Source organism: Lepidothrix coronata, unplaced genomic scaffold (genome assembly GCF_001604755.1).
Source record: "Lepidothrix coronata isolate B3197 unplaced genomic scaffold, Lepidothrix_coronata-1.0 Scaffold5, whole genome shotgun sequence".
Taxonomy (NCBI): domain Eukaryota; kingdom Metazoa; phylum Chordata; class Aves; order Passeriformes; family Pipridae; genus Lepidothrix; species Lepidothrix coronata.
The window spans coordinates 173,792-190,965 of record NW_016690185.1 but is presented as its reverse complement, the minus strand read 5'-3'; the positions used below and the strand labels follow the sequence as shown (position 1 = coordinate 190,965).

The 17,174-nt window shown below is 37.6% G+C and overlaps 1 protein-coding gene across 9 annotated transcripts in view; it reads left to right on the top strand.

The window, feature by feature from the left end:
- Window positions 1-17,174, top strand: part of ATG5 (autophagy related 5) — a 74,485-nt gene that overhangs the window by 21,037 nt on the left and 36,274 nt on the right. For all 9 annotated transcript variants that reach the window (XM_017829286.1, XM_017829272.1, XM_017829257.1 and 6 more), the window contains exon 6: window positions 11,733-11,827. In XM_017829286.1, the coding sequence (XP_017684775.1) occupies window positions 11,733-11,827 (95 nt within the window). The remainder of the gene's footprint in view (window positions 1-11,732; window positions 11,828-17,174) is intronic.

Genomic DNA, 17,174 nt, shown 5'->3' with positions numbered 1-17,174 from the left:
CTGCTGTTTTTTCTTTAATAGAGTTATGGCCATTTTTATCATGGATAAAGAGGATTTTCAAGTGAGTGTTTTCTTTTCTTCTTGCCTTTTGAGTGGAAAAATAAAGGCTTTCAGCTTTGAAACAGTAAGACTCTGTGGGTCTACTGATGACTCAGGATCAAACAACTGAAATCTCCACTGTTTTTAGGGGGAGAACAGTATTATTTTGCACAGTTCAAAGAATTAGTATCTGTAACTTCAGTATATAATGGTTCTGATAAATGAGGGAATTTAGATTGAACACATCTGCTTTTTATCAGTTGTGGAGCGACATAAGCAACCATAGTCTGAAATTTTCACAGGCATCCTTTATGACCAGTGAAGACTAGACTTGGTATTTCTGATACATGAGTGGGGGAAATAGTAAAAATTCATAACAACTTTAAGTCTTCTTTTATATATTATAAAATATAATGGAGTCATTACTGAAAATACTATGGAAAAAGAACGTAATGCTCATTCATGCTGTAGGGCTTACCAAAAGTTAAGTGGCCATATTGAATTGTTCTTGCTAAAGAAGAAAAATCCTGCAAGCATTCAGAATGTAGAGTATTTTATCTTTTAATGCATGAGATCTCTTTCTTGTCTTACCGGCAGAATCAGTCCTGTGTCTTGATTTTAGTTCTAAATTTTATCTAAACTATTCTTGGGTTTTTGAGAGGCAGAATTTTGTTCTGGATTATCACGTTCCTGTTTAGAAATGTTTGAACTGAGAAAAAGGAAGTGTCTTACAATATCAGCATCTCTAGTGCTATGTACACATGGCTCACTCAAGTTTGAACTCGCTGTTCTTTACCTCATGATAAGCATGCTTTGGTAGCTCAACAATCTCAACTAATCATTTGAAAATTAATTTAAGCACTATATGCTTAGAAAATCCTCAGAAGTTTATCAGAAGAATGAATGAACAAGCCATTAGTTTTTAAATCACAAAGCCATTTTTTTTTCTTCTTCCTGTATTGCTACCAAAATGAGAATTTCTTTCTGTGTTCCATCTGTGGAGGTTTGGTTAACTGTGAAGAAAGATTAAACAATTCTTTTGAGCTTTGAAAATGGTTGTATTGATTAAAAGAGGTTTTTAAAAAAGATCATTGCCTTCTTGGGCTGGTAGTTAAAAATTTCTCAAAATGCATCAAATCATCTTGTAATTAGCCTCAGTGCCTGCTTTTCCCGGAGTTAAAATATTATGGCATACACACAGCATCGGTTTGCTGATGTTATGGAACTGAGGAGGTGCGATGCAGACACATTCAGATAGCTCTGCACAAAGTCAGCCTGGTGCTGATTTGGTGCTGAAGAGGGGCTGGATTTAGGCAGGCTGGACCTGCAGAATGAACAGCTGTGTCAGAACAGGCCTTCACATGGAAGTTTTTGTTTTTTTCTTTTCCATGGCAGTGGGTTTTGTTTAGGGTTTGGTTGGTTGTGGTGGTTTTTCTGGTAATGGATTGTGACCTAAACTTGACTGTTAGTTCATCAGTGTTTACTGGCTTGTTATCCTTTCTGCACAAATGACTAAGCCAGTGCTCCACCGGTATGGGTGCAGTATCAAGAGTCTGAACTACCATCCCCCCAAAACTGATTTTTGTCTTATTACCCTGCTGTGCTGGCTTGGTGCCTACTTGCATAGCTGCCCTTTGTTGCAGTGCAAAGGTGGGGAATTGATGTCAGCCTGCATTCCCCCCAGCTTACTCTTCTCTGCTCTCAAGCGAGGGCAGAGCAGGGCTGCTCTCTTCGAGGGTATTGAGAAGCAGTGGGTGTCAAAGGAGGACGAGAAGTGCATGAAGGCAGAGAAGGGAGGAAAGCAAAAGATAATACAGCATTCACAATCCTCCTTTATACTGAAGTCTCTAACATGAGCAGGTTGCCTAGACACAGGTAGACAGAGCTAGATGCTTTCCAGTGTTTTCACCATCTTACGTTAGATGTCCATGTGTCTAATGAAAACCATTACACTCGGAGGGAGCAAACTTGGAGGTTTCTTTTTATTGCCTCCTGTTTTCCTTCCTCCTCTGAGCCTCAAAATAAGTCATTTCCTGAAAGATATGTAAGATCTAACTAAAATTCAAAGTTAAATATCTGTAAAAAACAGACTTTACTTTTAAAATTGACATTCTTTAGTTGTTGAGGGGCTTTTGTTTTGCAATTTGAAATGCTTCTAAGTTACTTTCTGCTAGTACACTCCTGAATTTGACAGATACATTAATATAAAGGTTCCTGTCAAGAAAAACTTTATTTTAGAAAAAGCATAGTACAGGGTAAGTAAAGTAGGTTAGCAAGTCTTATGGTGTTATGCTGCTCTGTTTTCTTGTATATAAAGAGAGCATAATTAGGAGACAAACAAATCAAAATATTAAGGCTGTCTAGACTTGGAGCAGAGAGCTGGAGGATGAGTAAAATTGTCAGAAGTCCTTTTCCTTTTGACTTACTCAGGGAAGTCTGTAACAAGCCCTGCTGCTTTATTCCTACACAACCTGTGGGTTATGTGTTTCAAAAGTGGATTACACTTGTTTGTCATCAGAGCTTTCTTTTTAGAGTGACAATACTTACTGAGATCATCTGCTTTTTGGGTACACAGAAAGCTTAGATTTTGTAGGATATATGCATTTTCATATTTGAATAAAGGAAGTAGTTCATCTTGATGATTTTTTTTTTTCCCCCCCTAAACCTTTTTCAGGTAAACTAGTAACCCAGAAATGAAGGGAGGTGGTGTTAAGGAAACAATGTATTTAAAGTAAAACTTCTGGTTTGTAAGTACCTGTAGAAAGTGAAAAGAATGTTGTTAAGATATAGGTCCCTTGTGTATGTTAGAAGAAAGCAGGGAGAAAAGGCATTTCTGGATCTGATAAATAATCTGAAGAGTGCTTTCTCATACAATTTTCAAAATGTCCTCTTAACCTGCAAAACTTAAGCAATGTGCTCTCATTTCTTTATCTTCAGAACACTACTTTGCTATAGAAACACTGGATAAATTACAGCATAAATGTATTAAATATACTGATCTCAAACCTAGTCATATAGTATTAGGAGGGGGTGCCCCCTTTTTTTCTCAGGTTGCATCTGTAACTCAATTTATAGTGCAGCTTATAAATTAATATTTTTTTAAACTATAGTTTGCAGCTAACTAGACATAAAGAAGTTTGTCCTAATTGTTCTCAGGTTGTAGCCACTGCTGTTGGAAGTTATAGTGCGTATAGGCAAGCAGAGTTGAATTGACTTGATTTATTTACGTGATAATAGTACTAAAAGGGGAGTGGCAGACTTAGGTAGCCAACCTTGAAGCCCATACCACTGTACTTGACTATTACTATACCTGAGGTCGTTATCACGACATGTACTTTTGCAGAGAATCCATGTCTGATTTAGCATGGATGCGTCAAAGAAAGCCTATTTGTTTTTTACGTTCAAATTTTGCAACTGCTGCTGCTTTCCTGCCAGCTGAACATGAATTTGGAGTGTATGTGAGATTAATGGGCACATGGTGTGGTGCAGATATTTCCCATAATGACTGTTACATAATAGCAAGGCAAGATTATGACTACCTCAGATATGTACATTCATGTTGAATTTTGTAACTTTACTATCTGCAATGCGAAGAATATTTTCACATATTTCTGTAGCTTCTGCCACATGAAGTCAAAACAGTTCTAAGGTCCTGTCTCTGCATATCTGATAGTTACTCATGTGTGAAGATAGTCTAAAAAGTTTAGTAAACTTGCGTTTCCTCTTCAGTGGTGGATTTGTGTTACATACTGTGATTTTTCAAAATACCCGAGTAACCTAAGTGTTTAATATCAAGAATGTTTGAACTGTGCCAATGTGTAAAATGGAAAATAAAAAAAAAAATCTTAGTGATGCCATATCAGTATTTCAAACTGTGTTCTTGTAAAGGCTGTCACTGAACTGTAGTGGTCAGCAAGAGTCAAATACGTATGTGAGTCTTCATGAAGTCCTTGGTAGTTCTAATTATCTGTGTTTTTATTGTACAAGAAGAAGAGCAGTGAGTTTAGGTGGACTTAGTAATTTAGAGACAGGTCTTTAAATAGCTAAGAAATTATGGCAATCAGCTGTAAGTAGTGTTTCTGAATAGCACAGTAATTACTTTAAAGTGTTTAAAATATTTATCTTTCATGAACAAAGCTCCTTCATGCTTGAGGCATACCACACAAAATTTACTTTTTATAAAATTTGTTACAAATACTCATCAGTGAGAACAATTACATATGTGTGCAGAGTCTGAGTCTTCTTGGAAACAATGTGGAAGTAGAATTTATACTGAATTTTGAGAAGATTCTTTTTTGACTGTACCAATTAAAAGCAATGCTTGTTAGAGCATGAGTCGGTAGAAAATATACTTGTTTTAACGTTAAGGAAATACACTTTGTATCCCTGACTTGCAGCTGTAGCTCTCTGTACTCTACACTTTATTGGATAATGTGTGCGATGGGTTAAACCATTAGTGAGTTTGTCAGTGACTGAAAGAAAATGTTCCTGGGAACACTTGGTAGACTGGAGAGCAGATCTGCCGTTTAGAGGGACTGTGATGAGCTGGAGCAGTAGGCCAGCTGGAGCCTCCTGGAGCTGACAGACAAGCCCTGCACCAGAGACAGGAAAAATCCCCTTAGCCGGGGCAGGCTAGGGACTGTCTGGGAAGCGGCTTTGTGGAAGTGGGTAACGGTGAACAACAAGCTGAATGGAAAGTCTGTTGTGTGGTGTTGCATAAATGAAGATTAACTAGAGAGTTGCTGTAGTGCTTGTGCCCCGCCCTTGGCTCAGGACTTCTAAAGCTGCCCTGGGAGTGTCATGTCCTCTTTGGGACCCCAGGACAAAAGAAATGTGGGCAAACAGAAAAGAATTCAGCAGAGTGCTGGTAGGATTATTATGAGCTGGAGAATATGCTCTATTAGAGACTGGGGGGAACTACCCTGTTCAGACTGAAGATGAAGAGGCTGAAGGTAGATCTAATAGCTACTTTCCACTACTTGAAAGAAAGGCTTGTAGAGCAGATGAAGGCAGACACATCTCAGACATGTCTCTGTTGGCATTGGAGGCAGTTACCAAGAACAGTTACAAGGTGCAACAGGAGGAAGTCTGATGAGACACTGGGGAAGGGGGCCAGGGGTGAGCCAGGCAGGGGAATGAAAGTGCTTGAGTGGAAGCCCATGAGAACAGTCAAAACTTGACTGGGCAAGGCCTTGAGTAAACTCATTTTTAACTTTGTGGAAGCAGGTCTTTTGGGGCAGTGGGAGGAGCTATTATTCCAAAGCTTGACCTCCAAAGGCACTTCCAAACTAAAGTTTTTCTGTGGTTCTTATACATCGGTTAGAGAGTCTTTGGTCTCTTAGCTAATGCTATGGTTGGTTCTTCCCAAGTACTTCAGTGGTTGTTAGACAGTGGTGAACCACTGAAAACAGACAAGTGTTGTGATTTTTAATCTTAAGGATTGGACACATTTTTATGCAAGCTGCAGATTGGTATTGCTTGCATAGAGCTAGAGATACAATTTATTTCCAAGCAGCTTTTTTTTTTTTAATTTATATCACTAAATTGTTTTAAGAAGAAACCTTGAATAGTCCAGACAAAATTGTGCATATGTGCTATCCTGAGAGCTACACCATTTTGTTCACTTTTTTGGCTTTCTAAAAAGATACTGGAATATAAAAGCCATGAATTACAATTTCCTTTCTAAATTTAAGCAGTCTTTACCTTGTTTTTACATTAATTCTTTCTGTTATTTAAACCCTCTCAACAGCCTTCTTGAAGTATATCCAATTCTAGAGTACTCTGATAGCAGTTGCATCTCTATCAAATATAGAAACAAAGTAATTCCTTACTATTAAGGTATTTTTGTTGATAAGCTTAAAGTGGGGGGGGAATTTCTTTTGCCCAATATATTGCAGTAGGATCTTGATTTTAACTGTCTGTATGCTGTTACCAGAGTGTCTCATTGCAAATTGTTTGTAGATGTAATTTTCCATGCTGTCCATACACATAATTGTGTATGCAGATTTAAAGCTATGCTGCAGTGCAATGCATATGTTGATGGCAAGCACTTGAGCAGTGCCCTTTACCCTCTCAGTGATCCATCCTGTTGTGGAGTCAGGTGGGTGAAAGAGATGTGTCTAATATCAAGATCCACATGAAATTTCGAGTTGTTTGAAGCACAACAGCACTCAAGTTTCAGAAAATGACTGTAAGAGGCTAGCATGAGTGAAATTAATTTTTCTGGTTTTCTGAAGAATGTTTCAGGTGGAGACTCGGGGGCAAAAGAGACCCAGCTTTCAGCCTATACTAATCCTTTGTTAACACTGCTCAGTAGTAAAAGGTTCAGCAGTTACTGTCTATTAACACTGAACTATGATGGAACTACCAAGAACTTTTTAATGTAACTGGTATAAATTTGGATTAATTTCAGTGACTGCTAAAGGATCTCCAATCTTGCCTAATGGAGGAAAAAACAATTCTCAAAATGTTTTCCTGTAACAGTAATTTTTTTAACTGCTTTACTGGGCACTTTAAAGACATGAATAATGTCACTGATAGGTCTCTGAACCCTACATGCATAATGTGGCATACTGTATTTGTAAATTTATATTTGAGGTTTAATTTGTTGCTTAATGAATTTGTGTGCTGACACTATTTTCATGGATTAGACATTGTAGTTTTGCCAACTCATACTTGTTCTAAATATGTAAATATTGTTTTCAAAGCTCTCAGATTCTGTGCATCTCTGTACTAATGAAAGCTAATGTCTGTCTGGCATTTGGGCATTCAGTGCCTGCATTTCTAATAATGAATATTTATAAATATAAGTTACTTTGTTGATACATTTTTCAACTGCATCTCTCCTCAGTTATTTGATTATTAACTTTCTCATCTTTGACATAAAATACAGAGAAAATTTTTATATTTCATTTTAGGCAAAGTTATTTAGCAACCATCACCTCTTGTTTAAGAAATATTAGTGGAGTCATATGAAACTTTTATACTGTCACTAATCTCACTTTTGTTTGAATCTTATTGTTGTTACTTTAAATATTGTAGTCCAAGACTCAACTATTCGGTCCATCACACAACAACCGGTGAAGTATGAATTGGATACTGCCCCCACTTTAGGAGAAACCCTTAAGGCCATACAGCATGTGAAAATTGGCAAGGCAGCTGGGGTTGATGGAATTCCACCTGAAGTCTGGAAACATGGGGGCCTTGCACTCCATGCTAAATTTCGCAAGTTTGTGGTACACTGTTGGGAACTCGGCGAACTGCCATCAGACCTTTGCAATGCAGTCATCATCACTTTGTATAAGAAGAAAGGAGTTAAATCAGACTGTTCAAATTACCGTAGTATTATTCTGCTCTCCATTGCTGGCAAAATCCTGGCAAGAATACTCTTGAACAGACTAATACTTGCTATAGCAGAAGAAATTCTGCCTGAAAGCCAGTGTGGTTTCAGAGCCAACAGGAGTACCACAGACATGGTGTTTGTTCTCAGACAACTGCAAGAGGAGTGTAGGGAACAGAATAAAGCTCTCTATGTAACCTTTGTTGATCTCACCAAGGCTTCCGATACTGTGAGCAGAAAAGGTCTATGGCAGATTTTGGAACGTTTAGGATGTCCCCCCAAGTTCCTTAAAATGATCATCTCACTCCATGAGGATCAGCACGGCCAAGTCAGTTATGGCAATGCACTTTCTGAGCCCTTTCTAATTACCAATGGTGTGAAACAAGGCTTCGTTCTCGCACCAACCCTATTCACAATCTTTTTCAGCATGATGCTCCAAAGGGCCACGGCAGACCTCGATGATCAGGACGGTATCTACATTCGATACCGTACTGATGGAAGCCTATTCAACCTAAGGTAACTGAAGGCCCACACCAAGACCTTAAACCATCTTGTCCGGGAGCTGCTTTATGCTGTTGATGCCGCCCTCGTCGCTCACACAGAAGCAGCTCTGCAGCGTTTAACATCCTGCTTTGCAGATGCTGCTGAGCTCTTTGGGCTGGAAGTCAGCTTAAAGAAGACAGAAGTTCTCTATCAACCTGCACCTCAGGAAGTCTTCCATCATCCCCATATCACCATTGGCGAATCAGAGCTCAAATCAGTCCAGCAGTTTAATTACCTAGGTAGCCTCATCTCCTCAGATGATAAGATTGACGGAGAGATAGACAACAGGTTAGCAAAGGCGTATAGTGCCTTCGGAAAGCTTCATAAAAGAATTTGGCGAAATAAACACTTGAAGAAAAGTACCAAGATCAGTGTTTACAGAGCCATTGTGCTGTCTACTCTCTTATATGGATCTGAATCATGGGTCATCTACTGCCACCACCTGCGACTCCTAGAACACTTCCATCAGCACTGTCTCTGTACAATCCTAAACATCCACTGGTCAGATAATGTGACTGATACGTTTGTTCTAAAACAAGCAGCAATCACAAGTATTGAGGCCATGTTGCTGAGAACACAGCTGCGTTGGGCAGGACACGTCTCAAAGATGAAGGACCACCGCCTCCCTAAGATCTTGCTTTATGGTGAACTTGCCACTGGCTGCCGCATGAGAGGAGCCCCGAAGAGAAGATACAAGGACTCCCTGAAACAACATCTCAGCCTTGACCACATTGATCAACATAACTGGTCTACTCTGGCCTCCAATCGGGAGGTCTGGAGACACACCATCTATAACGCAGCTGTCTCCTTTGAGAACACACGCAGGATCACTCTCGAGGAGAAAAGAACGCAGACAGAATCGTGCCTTGCAGAATACACCACCTAAGGAGTCTTTCTGCTGTGCCTTTTGCAACCAGACGTGCCTATCTTGTTTTGGCCTTTTTAGCCACCAACGCGCTTGCAACAAACGTGGGTAGAGCCCTTCCCAAATCTTCGTTTGCGAAGCCTAGCCACGAAATATTGTTATTCAGATATGAACATCTGTCTTTTGCAAGTACTGTTTTTTGCTAATATAGAAACTCACTAATGCTTCAAACACTTTCTTAAAAACAGATGGATTGTGGAAAACAAAAAGTAATTGGTTTTGACTGTTATAGTAGTTTAAATATCATGCAGACTGCATAAGCTTTTCAGGAGCAAGCAGGAGGGAGGGAGACAAGTGTGTAAAATGCTTTTGCTGATAGTTTGAGAACTCTTCCTTGTTTACTGGCTTGATGAAAACTCAGTTTTGTTTTGATTGTCAAAGTTCCGGCCAGCACGTTCTGACTTTGTTGTTTCTAGCCAATGAACTGATTAGTTCTTGTAGCTCATCATAGCATTAATAGCTTTCTGAAGTCTGTTTTGCATAAACAGGGGGTACTGTGACACGAAAATTGGAGAATGATGAGTCCTTTCACTTATATTTTCAAGGGGGGCTGGGGGGATTTTATGTGTTTGTGTTAGGGCAGATTTATTGCTGTTTTATTTGGAAACTGCAGAAACTATTAGAAATTTAAACAATACATTGTCTTAAACATTGTCTGAGTGTTCAGAGAATAATCTGAGAAATACAACTTTGTAAATTTACCTGCCTTAAATAAAATTACCTGCATGCTTTCTGGGAGGTAAGGAAGCTGGAATGAGGAACAGAAGTGAGTTAACTGCACATTACCATTGTTTAACGTTTTTTGTCTTTCAGAGGCTCACTTGTTTGCTGTATATGCCACAAGGGTCAATATACTTTGTCTTATAAGTCTGTTATTTATTCAGAATTTCTAGTTCTTCTGATCCATAAGATGTGTCACTTATCTCTGTTGAATTTTGAGGACAGTAAGCTGTTCACCCAACTTTCCTAATTACTGTAATATGAGTGTTAAAGAAGTAAATGTAGTTAATGTTTGTTTTATTTTTTTAAATTAGGATATATCCAAATATGTAGATTCCTTATTTAGGTCTGCTGAAGCTCACTAGCTTAAGTAGGTCTCAATTGTTTTGTTTTGTGTATCATGATAACAGTTTTATCAACTGAGTTATAGTCAGAAGTAGTAATTGAAGTATAAATCGATTGATGCCTACTGTAGGGTGCCTATCCATACATTTATAGTGAAAGCTGTAAGCTGTTCTCAGTGCTGTCTCCAAGGATGAAGGAATTATGCTAAATCTTCACTTTCCCACTGACAGAGTTCCTGAGGAGGAGGCAGTCATTCTTTGTGCCAGACATTGTAAGGCTAAACCTCTGACTGTGTAGGCTGGGGTTCCCAAATGCAGGATTGCTTGAGTACATTCTGCTCCAGGGTTGTCACTGTCACTGCCACTTCCTAAACTTCCCAGCCCAGTGAGCTATGGGGTAACACCCTGTGTCCAGGCAGCTTGTCATCTAGGGCAGGTGTCTGCATGGTGGTGCTGACTGCAGCTCAGGTAAGTGCCTGTCAAGAGGCACTTGCTGCTAATGAGGAAACAAGGGTGTGGAAGTACTTTCTGAGATAAGTATTGGGAAATGCTCCTGCAGAATACCTGGCAGGAGTTTGTTTACAGTTTCTTGGAAATTCTTTCCTTGTGTTACATTCAGTCAGGAAAAGCAATGTGTTAAACCCCGCAATATATATTAAACTATGTCTTTTAGAGCATTGACAGGCATCTGTGCAGTATGCTGGAGTGAAGCAAATCTCAAACTCCTTTTGTTTTGTCCAGTTGCTTCAATTTTTATCAGCAGTTTCGGAAGCAGGCAGAACCTTTGTCCAGTGAATAGATTTCTTAATTTCACCTTGCTTCAGGGGGTCTGAATTCTCTCATGGGTATATGGCCCAGCTTCTTGAGACTTGTACCAAAGAGGGAAAATTGGAGACTCTGTGTTTCTTCTGAAGAAACACCCACTTTGGTGTCTTGGAGAGTTAGGACCTATAAGGGAATTGATCTTTTACTTTTCCCCATTTATAAAGCTGCCTTCTCCAGTAAGACTAGCAACAGCTCTATTCATCTTAGCTCTTTGTGTTCCTATCATTTCTGATATTAGTTGTTTGCTTGATTTGAATAATTGATTTGCATGTATAAAAGCCTTTATTACTCTTAGACCTATGCTGTTCTCAATACATTTGAAACATAATAAACTATTCAGTTCTTGTAATATCTGAACAGGATGAAATGGTGTGCTGCCTCAGGCTATTTTACTAAAACTAGTTACTTGGATAATGACAAAATTGTGTTTCAAGCATAAACTTTTACTTTTGGGTTGTGTCATGAATCTGGCAGTATATTTTCTGATTATATCATACATTGTTGCAGATTATTTTAAGATTTACATATCCAAATGTAAATGCCTCAAAAAGTTTTTCTCTTGCTTTGGTTTCTCTATACTTTACACCTATTGTTTATCTGTAGTTAAGAACAATTAGATATTTTTAGCAAATTGTGAGACAGTGTAGACCAGTAGCAGCAGGAAGTGGAGAAACAGGCACTGTTAATTGAGGTAATGAAATCCATAATTTATGGCCCAATATTTCCTTAACAGTGGGAGATAAGATATGAATTCAGGTTGCTTTCTCTTTCAGTTTGATAAGTTGCCACATCACTGTTTTCATAGGAGAATGCAGATGACCTACCTTTGGCTTCAGGCAAAATAGGGAAGAGAAATGTGGGGAAAATAAATTCAAAGATAGGTCAAACTTCTGTAAGAAAAGTTTTCATATTGTTCCAATCATGTGTCATTTACCTTTTTTAGCTGAAAAAGAATATATGTTACTAATATTAACAAAGTCTAATTTTACTTTCACAGATAAATTTGAGCAGTTTTGGGCAATAAATCGAAAACTCATGGAGTATCCTCCAGAAGATAATGGATTTCGATACATCCCCTTTAGAATTTATCAGGTAGGAGACAATGAAATAAAGACACTTTTTCAAAATGCTTCCACTGAGATGTCATATATCATAATTTGTATGTAGAATTACATGTTCTCTTTTCTAACATTATGGTAAAACTTTGTATGCTCATATTTGCTGGACCCTTATGTTGCATGAATTAACAAACAAAATAGACTATGTTTATTGTAATAGGTAATAACCATTCATCATGTTGTCATGTGTAATATTTGAGATTGTGCTAAGGCTGGTATAGATGATGTTTGTCTGTTTTAAAAAATAAATAAAATATCCCAAAAATCTAATTCTGTTATTAAAAATAACTGCTAACTGTGAAGACTGCTTTAGATGCAAAATGCCATCTGAAAGGTCACAGTCAAACACTTCAGGAGCAACACTTTTCCCTCAACCACTATATAGGCCTCTTTTCTTGTTGGCATTTTAAGGTGAAAGTAATGGCATAGGTCTGGCATCTAGTTCTTACCTTTGTCTTCTAATTGTATACCTTACAATCCAATCCATAGCTTCGAATGTTGTGTTTTTCTGTTTTAATACACCAGCACCCAATTTTTCTCAGCAGTTTATTTAGAGATGTTCCTTGGAATCCTTACAATTTTTTTCCATCCCCTTAGTTTTTATAACATCAAGGTCACAATGAAGTTCAGAGTTATGTGTGGTTAAAAGCTTATACAGAACTCATGTAGCCTCTCTAAATTAAACAGTTGTGCTCTGTTGGGATGTTTTAATCTATTTCTCCTTAGGTTTTACACCTGTAGCTATCAAAAGAAGGTCCTTTATTCAGGGTACTGAATAGTCTAATACTACTTTATAACAGGTTATAATGACCATAGATAACTATACAGTCTTGCAGTGGGATAGAAGTAACTTTTAACGTTACATGTAAGACATTTACTGTCATAATGAAACTTTAGATTGAGAACGGAAGTCAGTTATTTTGTCAGAGATCATAGCAGATGGCAAGGTTTGTGTAAGTATCAAAAAGTATGTATCAAGAAAAGTAGTACGGCATTTTGTTTGGCTGATGACTAAGTTGTTTGCTTGTTCTCTGATAGGTGTGGGATTTTTGTACGTCTTTTCATAGAAATCACATAAATGGGTTTGCAAAATGGAGGTTTTGCTGTCAATGGGTTGCAGACCTTTAAGGCATGAGGGAGGCTTTCATTGATATCAAATGATTTCATGCTAGTAAAGCTTTAAAAAAAAAAGAAAAAAATCTAATTTGGTAAAATCTGTCCCTTTAGCCAGTAATACTTGTCTTGATTCTCATTATCTTTTCGACTGGAAACTCAGTTGCTGTAGTTCAAACCCAAAATATCTAAGAATAGAACACCAAAGACAAATAAAAATGATGCTGAGACAGTTTTTGGGAAGGTTGGTTTATATTATTTTCAGTAATGCTGCTCTTAGTATTTGTAAATATTTTTAGTCACGTTCCTCTTTTTAAAAAAGTGGATGCAGGTGTTTCTAGCTTTTTTTGTTGGGTTTGTTGGTTTGTGTACTGATTATTGCTTTATGTATTTAAAGGAATTTTCAAAAAGTCTTAGAAAGGGTGAGATTATAATTTAATTCCAAACAGGGAGTTAATTCCTGTAGTTTTAATGGAATTTTACAGTACTTAGTGACAGACTTTCATATGTAGAAGTAACTGATTCTAAAATGTTCTTAAGAGGTATTTAACCCCTACCCTGAATGCATTTAATTTCCAATAGTGCTGGTAGAAGTCAGCTTTGCATTCTAATCAGTTGCTTTTGTATCCCTACATAAATACCTGATTTAACCTGGGTTTGTATTGCAGTGGATGTTTATTCCCTGTGTGTTGTCACATGGTATTCTTGTAGATACTTAAGAATATACAGGTGGATGGCAGGAAATGACTAGGCATTGCCTTCAGTAGAGAGACTTCCTCCTCTTAGTCTCCATACCTTCCATTACTCCAAATTATTAGAAGAAAATTCTGTGAAGGGAGCTGTCTAGATTGTTTTTTGTCAGCATGAGATGGATGAACTTGTTTTCCTCCAAAGAAATGTATTAAATTATGACATCAACTAGGAAAAATAGTCTTAGTAGCAGTTAAATGTGACAGCAAAGTTGCTGCAGAAAAAAATGCATTCAGTAAAGTGATCTGATGTGTTTTTCAGTGGATTGATTATTTTAAAAACTCAAAAGCTCTTTCAATTGTAAAGCTTGTCTATTAAAATACATTTCTAAAGAGTAATATGAATCATACCTCCTGTGGTGACCAAATCTGATGGAGTGTGTGGGAGAAAGAGATGGCAAAAATACGAGCATCGTACTTGGGTAAGTCAAAACTAAACTAACCACAGGTAATTTTAAAAACCCTTGTCCAGCACCTGTTCTAAGTATAGCAGCTTAGATTGGACCAGAATCCTGGTATCTACTGTAGATGGTGAAGAAAAAGGCTGAGTATCACTAAGGATCAAATAGTTTGCAATTTTAAGTTAACTTAGATATCTTGGAGATTGTATTGCCAGCTGTCAAATTCAGTTAACTGTGTAATATGGAACTTGCACCAGAAGAAACTTTGACTTAAGTGGAAACTTTTTCTACCAGAGACAGTTTAAAAATAGTGATTATATTTTTGTGACACTTACTTTGTGTAAAAAAAAAAGTTCCCCGCTTCATCCCTTCAGAGGTGTAAGCTGCTTTGTTTTCACTTGACAGGTGCACAAAATCTTTTTTGCCTTTTTGTCTGATAGTACTGTTGAATAGACTGCTTTTTGCACTTGTTCTTTAATAGCAAGAGAGAAAATAATAGTAATGTTTTGAGTATATTCTGAATTTGTGTTGTTTTTCATGTCCAGTACTAGAGCTATTTTGACTTGTAGAATTTTCTCCCATGTTTTTAAGACCAGCTGATGTTGTGCAGTCTAATTGAACAAACTATATGACTGATAGATGGCAGGAAGTTTTCATCAGTCTTTGTCTCCAGGCACTGTGATAGGGCATATTAGTCAGGAACTGGAAAGGAGTCTCTACGTGCTGATAGTGACTGCTCTGATGAACCTCTGCCTGCTGTCCTACACTGCAGATGAGAGCACCCTGAGTCTCAGTTATTGTACACTTAGTTTGCACTCATCCCCCAGTTTTGGTGTCTTGCTCTCTGCCCATGTCATGCTCTCCCTCTCCCTGTCAATCTTCCACCTTTCCTCTGGAGTCTGCCCTACGAGTATATCAGATTTAAAGTTGTATATAGCATTTCATTCTTGGGAATAAAATGACAAAAGTATGTGCAAGAAAATGCGTGAAAACTCTTCATGACAAGTTCTGAGTTCAGATTTCTAGAGCTGCAATTGGCCTGGGGCAGGTTGGCTGTTGTATGTTTGCCAGCCCAAAGGGGGATGATCTGGGATTGTTTTTTCGCTTGTTCCTTTATTTGGGTACTGGGAAATGCCATGGTACTGGAATGAGCATTTCCTTTGCTTCTATTTTTGGAGGATTTTGAGTAGTTTCTTAATTTCATTGCCTAATTACATAGTAGGCCTGAATTTTCAACAGTTTTTCCTATCCTGAGTCCCTTAAGATGTTATGATTAAGTTGTACAGTCACAAATTCTTATGATGTTTGTCTTCCTGAGTAACATGAGTGAAATTCTCCATACTTATATATCAGTTGAATGCCACACTTTGCTCTTTCTGTCAAAGCTGCAATATGGAGATGTCTAAACAGACTTAATTGTTTACTATTACCTAAAAATACCTAAAAATTACCTCTAAAAAAAGCAAAGTGGGAGTGGGAAATGAAATATTTTAAGACATTGTTAATATCTGTCTCAATAAATGAATCAGAATCTCAAGCACGGCCATTTCCAAGCAGTTGAAGGTTGTTTCATTCATATTCCCACATTAATTGGCAGAGCTCGGGTAATCAATTGCAAAACCCATTAGAAGTATGCAAATCAGCAGCACAGTTTGGCCCATGTTATGACAACTATTCAAAAACTGATCAAAACAGATTGCATTGGAAAGATATTGGATCCAGCTATAAAGTTTCCAAGTAATAATGAATCTCCCCTTTTATGTTAGTAGGTTGTTAAATTTTTCTTTTGTTAAAAGTCTCCATTGCATTTCAAGTCTGAATTTGTCTCGCTTGAATTTCTAGATTCTGTTTTGACTTACACGAGTTTAAAGTCACCTGACTTTCTGACCTCCCAAGTTCACTTACAGAATGATTTCAGGAGCTTCAGTTTTCTTTGGTAAGCGGAGTCAACTGAGCTCTTTAAGCCTCTTGCTTACCACTGCTGAAGTTGGATTTTAGTCATCTTTTCAAACTCTAGCTAATATTTTGATAATTCTCAAGATTAGTATTGAAGTTAGGGAGACATAGAGGCAAAAAGTATAGTTTATAGGATATTAGACCAAAAATAACTTCAAGCACTGGTGGAATACAGGTGAAGTTAGCTGCTACTTGAAACTTCAAATCTGAAAACTTTTATGAAAGAAGTTGAAATGTAATGACTATTCAAGCAAAAGAACTAGAAAATCTAGTTGACCTGTCAGCCTGAAGAGGGCAACACAACACAGCAAGTTTCAGCTTTTTGTTGTCTAGTGCAAAATGCTCTTGAACAGACCTGTGTGCAATACCTTATTTGACTTTTTTCTTATTTATTCAAAATTATTTTTTATAGAGGACCTGCTGAAAATAGATCAATTTATTTATTAAAAATTTCCTTTTACAAGGAGGAAGTTTGAGCAAATAGGAGAATTACATGAAATGGTGATTGATTTTTGTGTAACAGCTGGGCTCAGATGAATTTCTGTGCTGAAGAGAAACAAATGGACTCTGGTTCATCATCAGTTGAGTACACAGAATGATTTATTCTAATAACTGATGGTTCAGCACTAAAGAAACAGTAACACACTTTCACCAGTTTTAAATTACTTCAAAGCTCTATGAATGAGAAAGTTTAAAAGCTTTGTTAGGTAAATCTATTTTCCTAGTGCCTCAAAACTGGGGGGGAAAAAAAACCAGAAACCCGTCTATCAGATATTGCATGATCTGTAAATTCTTGTTTACTGAACTAGATTGTTTTGTTCTGTGTTGAAAGTAATAGCAATTTGACTAGTTGTCACCTTCAGTTGAAGGTCACTGTGACCACAGTTGAGGTTCCAGAATTGCATAAGCTTTTCTTATCCATCTAAGTGCACAGTGAAATGGCTAGCTCAAACCAGCTCTGTTAAAGATGACTTTTTTTACATGTTCTAGGTTAAGGAATGCCCATGCTGATCTCTTAAGAGACTTAAGGAACCTGTGTGGAAGATCAGCCTTGTGCCTTTAACTGTCTTGGTATAGGATGGGAGCTGGAGCCATCAGAGTT